Raw genomic sequence first — 12,803 nt, forward strand, 5'->3', positions numbered from 1 at the left:
AAGTGAATTGAAATAAAACATATAAGGGAAGCTATCTGCCCAAGCTAACTTGGCTCATCTAGAATTCCTAAATCGTAAGTCAAGTTTTGATGTATCTCTATATGTGAGTTAATAACTTAAACCTAAGGATTTGGCTTATAGGTATTCAAAGTCCTCTCTATAGAGATTGTCAAATGCCAAGTTTCGTCTAATACTTGCTATACTCTTGCACCAATAATCGTTCACTCAAAAATAGCAGTACTTGTGACTAAATGTCTTGTAGTCTTTATGAAATGTCCAAATAGTGTTGTCTAAAGACAATCAACAACCAAAAAATAACTGACTAGTAATATATGTACTTTCATTTTTGAAACTTTTATAATAGTAATAATTTAGAAGTAAAAATGAAAAAAAAAAAGAGAAAAAAAGAAAAGAAGAAGAAAGAGTGAGTCACATTTATAAACCCTACAATAATTGATTACTTTTCCATAATACTTGTTCTAATAATTTTTTTATTGATTACTTTTCCATGATACTAGTTCTAATATGTTGTAAAAAAAAAGTTTGTAGCTCTTATGTTTTTTGGACTCCAATCTTTTTGAATTTTAATTTTAGTTTGTTGGATTGGTTCAATTTCATTTTCCTTACTCCGCGGTGGGGTCTGAACAACTGCCAGTTCATTTCGAGACGTTTTCATCATAACTGGCAATTATAAGCTTTTGGCAAAAAACGGGATAATAAGGATAAAATCCACAATTTAAAACCTGTGAGAATTGCCCAATAATTTTTAGCATATTCCAGGGTGCTACGAATTCTGGCGCTGAGCGCCCTGAACGACTGAAATCGGATAGAAGGAAGGCGTGTGAAAACACTATTTTCAAAAGACCTCTGAAGGCACCTATATGTGGATGACTACAACATTCCGCTCTTCAACTTTACATAGATGCAGAATATTGCAATGCAATGCATTTCACGGCAAATGTTTGCTCAGTGCCCGATACATAGGAATCCCTTTCCCTCAATTACAACGTCAAGCTCGCCTTTGCAAACCTCATTTCTGAATTCGACCTCTCTAAATGGCACGGAGCTGAAAGAACTATTACAAGGATTTTCTCTCGATGGTTTAAGAACTGCAGAGAGCTCCAGAGAGAGGAGGCGACGGCTAGTTGCTTTATCAACAAGCTTGGGCGGGGAACCTATAGTGACTAGTTCTAGAACAAAAGCCAGAGAAAGAAGGATGGAGAAACTCAAAGAAGAGAGGAAACGAAGAGAATTTGAAAAAGAAAAGAAGAGAAACGAATACCCAGAGTGGGCAAAGTAAGTTCTGGGACATTCGTTTTGTCTATTTCGTATATATCAGCAAATCTTGAACCTTGTGCAATGTCTCTGCGTGTTCGTTTAGTTGTGTAGGTGGGTTAGGTATGGGTTGATTAAATGGATGAAATATTTTCAATTGTGCATTTCTTTTTTTCTGCTCAAATTGTGTTGGAGAGATGTTTTGGCCAAGTGATCAATATTTCCTAACGGGTAGTTTTGATCAGTTGCGTATGAAGCTGGGACACTTTTGACGGTTATTATGTGCGAGCCTGATGGAATGGGTGTTTTTTCCTTTTACCCAAAGCATACAAATGCCTTTTTCCGTGAATTGCCCAGAGGGAGGGTAATGAGACCCGGGTGTCGTTCCTGGAAATTCCCTTTCTAGACAAAACTCCTCATTCTAAAGCAGGGCTTTGCGCTTGCCGAGGCTTGAACCTGGCAAAACGATGCCTCGTATTTACCACTAGAACACAGCCCAACGGAAAGGGATGATGTGTGTTGTTTGTATAGGTTGATTGAGCGTTGTTTTATATGAATTATAAACTATATAGTCTTCCGTTGGACCCTCCCAGTTCTTCTGACAAACACATGCCATACATAATTTTCCCTTTCACCAAAACGTATCTGAAACATAACTCCCCCGTGATCTATCACAAATATAAATTACTGCAACAAAACCTCTATGCTACACTTCCCTGAAGAAATGGGGCTGCCCACTGTAAGGATCCACAATGTCTATTAAAAATAAATGCCCCTCCCACATATACAAGTAGTACTCATTACAGAATCCAATACAAATAGCACTCATTACGAAAGTTTCCTAATTTACCAATATACATATTAAATCTATAAATTTTCCATAACCCATAATAGTTGGTATTACTGTTTCTGGATTTGATTGTGTATCAACATTTTGGATCACACTCTGTGATCCATCATCATCACTATGATATAATAATTAATGTATATGTACATATTTGAAAGTTAGCTATTTTCGCTACCCATTACAACTGATTGACCGCCGGGCCACTACTGTGCTACATCAGTTTGACAGAAGAATTGGGAATGTCCAATGGCTCAATAAAACATTCAAATAACACTTCGTTCCCATACATTCCATTGATAAGTTTTCCGGTTGACTAATATCATACTTGTAAAGGACAACCACTCTAAGCTACTAACTGCAATTTATTAACTTGGCTTAATTTTTTTTTGATAGATAAGAGGCAAATGCCCATTTTATTAATTTCAAAAATATTTACAAAAAACCCTGTTCAAGTGCAGGCACTGGGGGAAAAGAACGGGGTTAAGAAAACCCTCGGTGTAGCCTGGGACCAAAGTCCTGTGTACGTACAAGAGCCCCAAATAGGACTTAGAAGAGGGCATTCCCTCTTTTACAGAAAAGATTAGGGGGCATACCCCCTCTTACAAGAATTTAGAACATTATTACATTCTTGAGCGATTACAAAGGAGAGAGGAAGAGTTGCCACTCTTCATAGTAGGAGAGACTGAAAGAATGGCATTTATGCAGAGAAACTGGCTGAATTGCTCCACCTGCCATAACAAGAACAACAGCACCCAACCACAATTGCTCCAAGAGATGTTAGTGTAAAGTTTAATAGACTGTGTTTGGTGTAGACTTATCTAAGTATTTGATATGTATTCTAATATATAATGGACGGGTGTCTTCTTGTTGACAAACTTAATGTACTTGCTGCAAACTGTAATAACCTTATCTCAGGTCAGTATTGCCAGTTGTTATTGATATGATCTGAATAAAGAAAATGATACTCATATATATATATGTTGAAACATGACGTAATAGAGTCACGACTCTATACGTTCATGTCTCAACATACTTACCGATTCATTAAGTTAATACTAACCGATGACATATGCAAATCACGGGTTAAACCCGATATTAAACATTGCATAGCAAACGAAGCCACCTGATAACAATTGGAGATGGCGCTTCAACATGGCTAGTGGGTGTGCCAATATAAATATAGTCAGCAGTGTTAATAACCGAGCCTAGTGTAAAACTAACCACCTGGCTGTTATTGATTAAACAGATAAAATAGAATATAAAATACTGCATAGTGTATGTGTGTGTGTATATATATATATATATAACTGGATTCAAGGCAGATGTTTTAATACTCAACTGTTAACTTTCTTAACACTCCCTCTTTAGCAATGAGGGATTGAAACTTCTGTATACAATTGAGTAGACTTGATTCTATCCGATGAATTATGATGTCTGGCAGAAATCCGGTCTGAATAACCATAATAATTAATTTTCATGATGTCCGGACAAAATCCGCCCTATAACCATGATGGATATCAATGTGTCCGGCAAAGTCCGGCATATAACAATAACACCAATAATTTTCATGATGTTCAGACAGGATCTGGTCTATGATCATAATGGATATCAATGTGTCCACCAGAATCCGGCATATAACAATGATACTAATAATTTTCATGATGTCCAGACAAGATCCAGCCTATAATCATGATAGATATCAATGTGTCTGGCAGAATCTGGCATATAACAATGACACCAATAACCTTCAATCCTTTTGGTATTTAAAGGTTGGTCATCTACTGATAAGATCGTCAAATAGAGACCTTTAATAAAGAATATGAAAGATCGTCACCTTTCATTTAACAAGTTTGCAAACAATAATTTAACATAATATTCATGAATAAAATTTACAAAAATGTAATTACATATTTGTCTTACCAAGTTTAGATCTAAAATACTATATTTTCACTCTTGGAAGAGGTTTAGTGAAAATGTCAGCACTTTGATCATTTGTGTTAACATAAATCAGCTTGATCACATTCTTGTCAACCATGTCTTTGATGTAGTGGTAAAGAGTCTCAAGGTGCTTTGACCGATTGTGGAACACTGGATTTGTAGAAATTTTGATGCAACTTTGATTGTCACAATGGATCATAGTGGAATCTAACTTCTTCCTAAATAATCCAAATAATAGCTTCCTTAACCAAATTGCTTCACGTGCTCCCATGGAGGCTGCCATATATTCTGCTTCAATAGAACTCAAGGCAATTGTAGGTTGTTTTCTACTGAACCATGATGCAATTGTTGATTCGAGACTGAAGTAACATCCGGTGGTACTCTTTCGATTTAAGGAACAACTAACCCAATCAGAATCTGTGTAGCCTTCAAGTTTGATTTCAACATTTCTATACTTTAGTCCAAGACCAATAGTGCCATATAGATATCTCAAAACATGTTTAGCCGCCATCAAATGTATTTTCTTAGGTTCACACATAAAGTGACTCAGAACATTTGTAGCGTAGCAGATGTCAGGTCTGGTTTTAACCAAAAACATGAGAGATCCAATAATTTGTCTGTAGAGGGTAGGATCAATAGATTCTGAATGTGCTATTTCCTTTTTTAGTTTATGTAGATTAGTTTCCATTGGAATTGCAAGTGGCTTCCTATCCATCATCCCAAATCGATTCAAAATATCCTGAGTATATTTTCCTTGGTTTAAGAATATGTAATCTTCCTTTTGACATACTTCTAGACCCAAAAAATAATGTAGCAAACCTAGGTCTTTCATGTCAAATTCAGTAGCAAGTTCTTGTTTGCATTTAGCAATCAAATGATCTTCACCTGTTATTAAGAGATCATCAACATAAAGAACCAATATAATCATATCTCCATTAGATATCTTGAAATAGATGTTAGGATCAGCTTCATTTTTAGAGTATCCTAATTTGATGAGATAACTGTGAATTCTTTCATACCAAGCTCGAGGGGCTTGTTTCAGGCCATACAATGCTTTCTTTAGTTTACATACATAAAGATTTTCATTTTTTATCACAAAACCTTCAGGCTGTTCAATATAAATTTCTTCATTTATGACTCCATTTAAGAATGCAGTTTTCACATCCATTTGATGCACCTTCCATCCTTTTGTTGCTGCTAAGGCAAGAATTGTCCTAACTGAAGTAAAACGAGCAACTGGGGCAAAAGTATCTTCATAATCAATACCTGCTTTTTGTGAAAAAGCTCGAACAACAAACCTCACTTTATGTTTCTCAATGCTCCCATCTGCTACACATTTGATTTTATATAACCATTTAGAAGAAACAACAAATTTGGCTTTAGGTCTAGGTACAATGTCCCAAACATCATTTTGAAGTATTGATTGATATTCTTCAACCATAGCATCTTTCCATGCTTGGCAAGTGAAAGCTTCTTCAACAGATGTAGGTTCAGATTTAGTGAGCTCAGTTACTAGTGCAGTATAACATGATTTGTTTTTGGTTTTCTTGACTTCCTTAGTGATTTCACCTGGTTCAATATTATTTTCTTCAATCATTTTTCTTGCCCACAATAGTCTCTTTTTGGTATTAGAGATGTTTCTATTTTCTGTATTTGGTACTGAACTTGTTTCTTCTGATATATTCTCCCTTTGAATTTCAGATTGTGGACTTTCATCTAAGTCTGTTGAAGGCTCATCATTTGTGCTTATGGATAGTTTTAGGGTAGTATTTTCCTCAAATATGACATCTCTGCTTACTTATACTGTTCTTTGTCCGAGAACATAAACTCAGTATCCTTTTGAGTTTTCACTATACCCAACAAATATTCCTTTCTTTCCTGACTGTTCTAACTTAGTTCTTCTTTCTTTAGGTATATGTATATACACAGGGCAACCAAATATCCTGAGATGACTTAAGTTAGATTTATTTCCTGTGAAGACTTTTTCAGATGTTGTATTGTCGAGGATAGAGTATGGACATCTGTTTTGAATGTATACAACAGTATTAGTAGCTTCTGCCCAGAACGAAAAATGTAGGTTTTGATCATGAAGCATAGCTTTAGCTGCCTCAACAATAGTTCTATTTTTTCTTTCTGCTACACCATTCTGTTGAGGATTATAAGGTTCTGTATACTCCCTCTTAATCCCAACAGATGTACAAAAAGCTTTGAAATTCTCAGAAGTATATTCTCCCCCATTGTCAGATCTTAGAGTTTTAATTTTCTTTGACACTTGATTTTCCACTAATTCTTTGAATTCTTTGAATTTTGATAACACTTAATTTGATTCCTTAACTTTAAGAAAGAAAATCCAAGTCTTCCTAGAGTAATCATCGATGAAGATTATGTAATAGGAGTAACCTCCTAGGGAGAGAGTTGGCATGGGCCCACATAGATTAGAGTGAATTAGTTCCAAAATTGATTTAGGCTTGTGTTCACTAGTAGGGAAAGGTTTTTTAATGTTCTTTCCTAGAGCAATACCTTTACATATACTTGTATGGGTAGTTTAAGTTAGGAATTCCAAAGGTGATTTTGCCTATCTTTGGTAGTGAACTAAAACCAATATGTCCAAGTCTCCTATGCCATATTTCATTAGAATTTGTTATTTCATGATTAAGAGCTTGGTTTTGAATATTACATAGTTTATATAAGGTCCCATCTCTAGTTCCAATAGTGATAGCATTTTTAAGAGTTGTGTTTTTAGTTTTAGGCCAATACAAGACTTTGTCTTCGTTGAAAGTAACTTGAAAACCTTCATCCGTTAATCCAGAGATTGAGATTAGGTTTCTTTTTATTCCAGGTACAAATAGAACATCTTTCAACTTTAGTGTAACTCTAGTCCTTAATTGAATAGAGTAGGTCCCAATGCCTCTGATTGGATGAGTGGAGTTGTCTCCAATAGTAACTCCTTTAGATCTGTAATTTTCAAATGTTTCAAATTTGTCTCTAAATCCTATTAGATGTTGAGAAGCGCCACTATCTATTATCCACACACTTTCATTTGAGTTTATTTCACTTGACAAAGCAGAGTAGAAAACTAGATTTTCATCTTTCTTACTTTCGGCTAAAAAGGCTAAGATTCTTTCCCTTTTAGGACATTTGCTTAAGATATATCCGAATTTCTCACATTTAAAGCATTCAACTTTAGAGAGATTAGTATTGTCGACCTTATTATGCTTTTCTTATAGTCCGTTTCTTTCCTTTAAATATCCTTTTCTTTGCTTGATGATTAGGAGTTGAGAAAAGTGCTTGATTTTCACCCTCTTGATTTGATACGTTACCTCTAGAAATAATCTTGACTCTTTTGATATACAATCAGTTTTTAGTTGATCAAATGAAGGGATTGAAGGTCTATTGACAACTTGAATGAATGCTTCCCATGATAGTGGTAATCCTCTGAGTTCTTGATCTTCTGCTTTGTTTCCAATGGAATTTAATCGATTCTTAATTTCAGAGATCCTTCCAAAATAAGATGAGATTGATTCTCCCTTATTCATTTTAGTATTCATCAATTGATTCTTCAGAGTGATCAATCTGCTTGAGTTGTTTATTTCAAATGCATTTTTTAGTGTAGTGAATACTTCAAAGGCTTTCTTCAGATTTGAAATGGAAGGAAGAATGTGATCCTTTACAGAGTCTATTATAATTTTCTTGGCTTTATTGTTTCACCTTCTCCAAGTGATTTTTTCAGTTTCATCTTCAGGAATTGGATTATCAGATTCAATGAATGATTCTAGTTCTAGTTCTTCAAGAATTGTGGTAATCCGGATTTTCCATGAAAAGAAATCTACAGCACCTTTGAGTCTGTCTTCTACTCTCACATGATTTGACATATTTGCAGTACTTATGATACTCTCTCTACCAAGTAGGCTCTGGTACCATGTAAAGTTTAATAGACCGTGTTTGATGTAGACTTATCTAAGTATTTGATATGTATTCTAATATATAATGGACAGGTGTCTTCTTGTTGACAAACTTAATGTACTTGCTGCAAACTGTAATAACCTTATCTCAGATCAGTATTGCCAGTTGTTATTGATATGATCTGAATAATGAAAATGATACTCATATATATATATATATGTTGAAACATGACGTAATAGAGTCATGACTCTATACGTTCATGTCTCAACATACATACAGGTTCATTAAATTAATACTAACCGATGACATACATCTCACAGGTTAAACCCGATATTAAACATTGCATAGCAAATGAAGCCACCCGATAACAATTGGAGATGGTGCTTCAACATGGCTAGTGGGTGTGCCAATATAAATATAGTCGGCAGTGCTAATAACCCAGTCTAGTGTAAAACTAACCACCCAACTGTTATTGATTAAACAGATAAAACAGAATATAAAATACTGCATTATAATTATTATATATATATTACTGGATTCAAGGCAAATGTTTTAATACTCAACTGCTAACTTTCTTAACTGTTAGTACCAAAAAAATATAGACAAAGTTAGCAAAAGGAACAAGCCAAGATATTCCAAGCTATAAGATCCTGCAATGGTAAATTCCCAAGCTAATTCAATGTAATGGACACCCAGGAATGCCCAAAAGCTGAACCAACTGCTGAAATTATATTAATTCTAAAAATGCTACAATCAAGTACAAAGAGATGTATTCCAAAGGCCAAACCCTAAGGGAATGACGTATAGAATGTTACAACAGAGAATGAACGTCCCCTATTGCCAAAAAAGATATGAATTCACACATCCAAGCTGTTATCAAATGCAAGTCATAATCATCCGATACAATAATCCGATGCTCAACAATGAGACTTTTAGCCCAATTATCCTTTTCTTCATCCTTCTAGAAGGAACTAAAACATTAATTAATTGCAAGAGCTAAAAGCTTCCTCCTTCCAATAATTAATGCATTCTCTAGAAATCCCTCCCTAGCAATAATTAATTAAATGACGAGAGGCTTCCGTCCTTCCAATAATTAATACATACCCTAGAAGCTACTCCCTTGTAATTAATAATTAAATTAATTAAATACAAAGTCACCTTTAAATTGAATGACTTTATAAGAAATTAATTTAATTTCTTCTTATCCTCCACTTAGACTTTGGAGAACGTGAGAGCTAAAAGATGGGATCATTACAAATCCGCCCTCCTTGAAATTGCTTGTCCTCAAGCAATTAAGTAACATAATGGACTCCAACCTCCACCTGGATCCCAATATGTGATATTCATATGGAAGTTATACCAACTGCAAACCCACATCATCAGGACCAACCCCTGTAGCCTAGCATTCAAAACTTGTGCTGATGAAGTCAGAATGTCACCATAAGGCAACTCCGTAGAAGATATATGAAATGTCTTCTTCCTTGTATCCATCCACATAGTATATATTGGATTGGAAGGCATATTATTACTATCATGCATTGAAAAAGATGTAGGTGCAGGTGAACCATATGTACTCATGCTAACTGTATCAACAATAGGTGTTGCTGCATCGAAATATATGGACATAGGAACAACATTAACTGCTGCAACAAAAAACTGAACCGAATTTGTAGTTGATGAAAATTCATAATCAACAACTTGTGTGGCTTCATTAGAAAATACATCAACCATTGCATTTAAATAATTAATCTCCTCATTGGATGGTTCAACTGACATAGAAGTGGCTGCTGATATGATAGTATCCTCGCATTCTCCTAATTCCACTATTGCTACGTCATCATCCCCTGACAAGGCTTCATATGTGGTCTCCTGACTTTGCACGCATGTCTCTACTGACTCTGTCGAAATGCCCACATCACCAACATCATAGCTGGCTGGCTCTATACGTGTCTCGATCCCACCTGAGAAATCGACTACCTTATGCTCTGGAGCAACGTACAAATCATCAATGTTGATGCCCATCTGTCTAGCCATAAGCTGCAACATCATATCCATTAGCCTATTCTGCTCCTGTTGCATACGTTGCCTCTTCTCTAATGTACCCAATAACTGTCTGAACATCACATCTTGATCTGGACTAATATACATTTTTATCCGGCTATCAATATGATCTCCACAAGATGGCAGGACTTATAGCTCTGATACCACTGTAATGGACACCCAGGAATGCCCAAAAGCTGAACCAACTGCTGAAATTATATTAATTCTAAAAATGCTACAATCAAGTACAAAGAGATGTATTCCAAAGGCCAAACCCTAAGGGAATGACGTCTAGAATGTTACAGCAGAGAATGAATGTCCCCTATTGCCAAAAAAGATATGAATTCACACATCCAAGCTGTTATCAAATGCAAGTCATAATCATCCGATACAATAATCCGATGCTCAACAATGAGACTTTCAGCCCAATTATCCTTTTCTTCTTCCTTCTAGAAGGAACTAAAACATTAATTAATTGCAAGAGCTAAAAGCTTCCTCCTTCCAATAATTAATGCATTCTCTAGAAATCCCTCTCTAGCAATAATTAATTAAATGACGAGAGGCTTCCGTCCTTCCAATAATTAATACATACCCTAGAAGCTACTCCCTTGTAATTAATAATTAAATTAATTAAATACAAAGTCACCTTTAAATTGAATGACTTTATAAGAAATTAATTAAATTTCTTCTTATCCTCCACTTAGACTTTGGAGAACGTGAGAGCTAAAAGATGGGATCATTACATTCAAACTTTACTTAATTGGTGCAAGAAAAACTGTAAATGCTGAGGATAAATTCGCAACCTTTTTAGAGGATCCAGACAGTTCATCATATGAAATTGAACTAATAGGAGAAACTGTAAAGCCATTTACCTATGGCTTCTCCTGATCATAAGAATTCAGCATCAAAACATTCATAGGCTTAATCCCTTTAGTGTTTTATGGCACCCAAAGGATAACCTCTAAAAGTTATCATTAAACTTTCAGTAGGGAGATAGGATTTAGACATGTTCTAGGAAAAAGCCATACACATTTGCAATTTAAAACAAAGCCAAGTAAGCTCAAATGTCTCGCCAAGACCCCCGATACAAAGAATAAAGAGGATCCGTGGTTAAGACCAAGCCCATGTAGAGAGGCCTCTGGGATTCATAAACCATAGGCAAGCTTGACATGCTTTCAAGCCAAAACTTGAATGAAACCAAATAGCTAAAAAAATACTCATAAGGCTTCCAACTTCCAACACAGACTCTGAGAGCTTTAATTTAAAAAGATAAACAATACGAGAAGCAAGAGAAGGAGACCTGTTTTTTTTTTTTGAAAAACTAATAGCTCATGAGAATTATCGTCCTTTCCATATCTTAAAGAGTCTATATGAGTTATCAACAACATTATAATAAACTTGACCCAGAACTCACTCTAATAATTATCAGTTGTTAAACCTCAAATGATATTGACAGCATATCCAACTAGAATGCTGACATAAGAAAAAGATCATTCTATAACCATATAAGATAAAAGATCATATTAATAAAGCTCTTAAAAGCTTTAAACTGTTATAAGAATAAAGTTTAAACGAAAGTTTAAGCCAACTGTCGCAAAAAATAAACCAGAGATGGAGAAATTCATGCAAAAAAAAGGGTGGGGGGATAGCAAAACTCTAGTCATCCCTGAAAGCCTCTCGTAAATCTTCAACAACGGCCTTGAGAGTTCTTTCTTGCAGAATATCTACTTCCTCAAAATATTTTTCCAGCCAATCTTCCCTAGTGGGTCCAGCAGAGAGCGAAAATGAAGGAGCAAGCGCAGGTTTCGCTTGTAAACGTCACTCTCAGCCCAAAAGCCAGCCGGGTTCTCAGTAAAGATGATTGGGTAGGTATTGACAGGCTTCCCTCTAACATTTAGCATATTGTAGTTCTCCGCCAAAGGGTTTGTAAGATCATGCCAAATTTTTTGAAGAATTGTATCTAAGTTCCCAAGCAGAACTTCTTTGAACAGCTCTTGGCACAAACTAGCAATAAGATCATGGTCAGCATAGAAGTGATGGGCTACTGCAATAAACATAGAGATAATGTCCGGATTAGACCGGAATCTATTGGGGCTATTTATATATTGAGTCGCAAGACATCACAAGACAACTCTCCAAATTACCCTATTCTTAATTGAAACAATCTGCATAATTCTCTAAATTTTGAAAGGCATATCAAATGCTATAAGGCAGGAAGGGCATGAAAGTTTGATCGGAGTATCCATGGCTACTAATGAAGCCAAACTTTGCAATTACCCAAAATAAATAAGGATGGGAATGCTTTCCACCCTGTCAATGAGTAATTACATTGAAGGCTCTAGCTTTGGGCAGAGAAAAAATTGTGCGAAAGTATATGCCACTCAAAGTATTAATTAAGTAGATCCGTATCGTGGTTCTAGATATTAGGATATGACGCGTGGGATGAAAATGCTACCAACTACATGTTGCCAGACTTTCAGTCTCCCCTTTCGAAGCTTCTAGTTTGGTGCTAAATCAATGCAATCAGGTCTATGTCCAAGTGTAGGTAGCCATTAGGAGGCTTTCCTTCTCATCTATTTCTCTGAGCTTACCTAAGTGGGAATTGAGGGTAAGTGTCATGCATTTTCCTAGATGAGAAGAAAGCTTAAATATTCCAATTGATGCTCAAGATGTGCTCATTTTAAGTCAGATTGCATATGGAGGAAAGATCAGATGCAAATGCAAAAGTCCAAGTGATAATGTGTCTGATTGTACCTGAAATAAACGTGGTTCATGCTTTTTGGAACCAAGCACAAGCGTG

General features: G+C 35.5%; 1 protein-coding gene across 1 annotated transcript in view; it reads left to right on the forward strand.

Moving 5' to 3' along the window:
• The first annotated feature begins 674 nt into the window (after positions 1-674).
• The window catches only part of LOC149547017 (uncharacterized), a 199,928-nt gene continuing 187,799 nt past the window's right edge, over positions 675-12,803 (forward strand). The window contains exon 1 of the mRNA XM_089791469.1: positions 675-1,296. Within this exon, the coding sequence (XP_089647595.1) occupies positions 923-1,296 (374 nt within the window). The 5' untranslated portion in view covers positions 675-922. The remainder of the gene's footprint in view (positions 1,297-12,803) is intronic.

The sequence above is a fragment of the Cupressus sempervirens genome, chromosome 7 (genome assembly GCF_028749045.1).
Source record: "Cupressus sempervirens isolate cs-2001-9-10 chromosome 7, ASM2874904v1, whole genome shotgun sequence".
In the NCBI taxonomy this organism is placed as follows: Eukaryota; Viridiplantae; Streptophyta; class Pinopsida; order Cupressales; family Cupressaceae; genus Cupressus; species Cupressus sempervirens.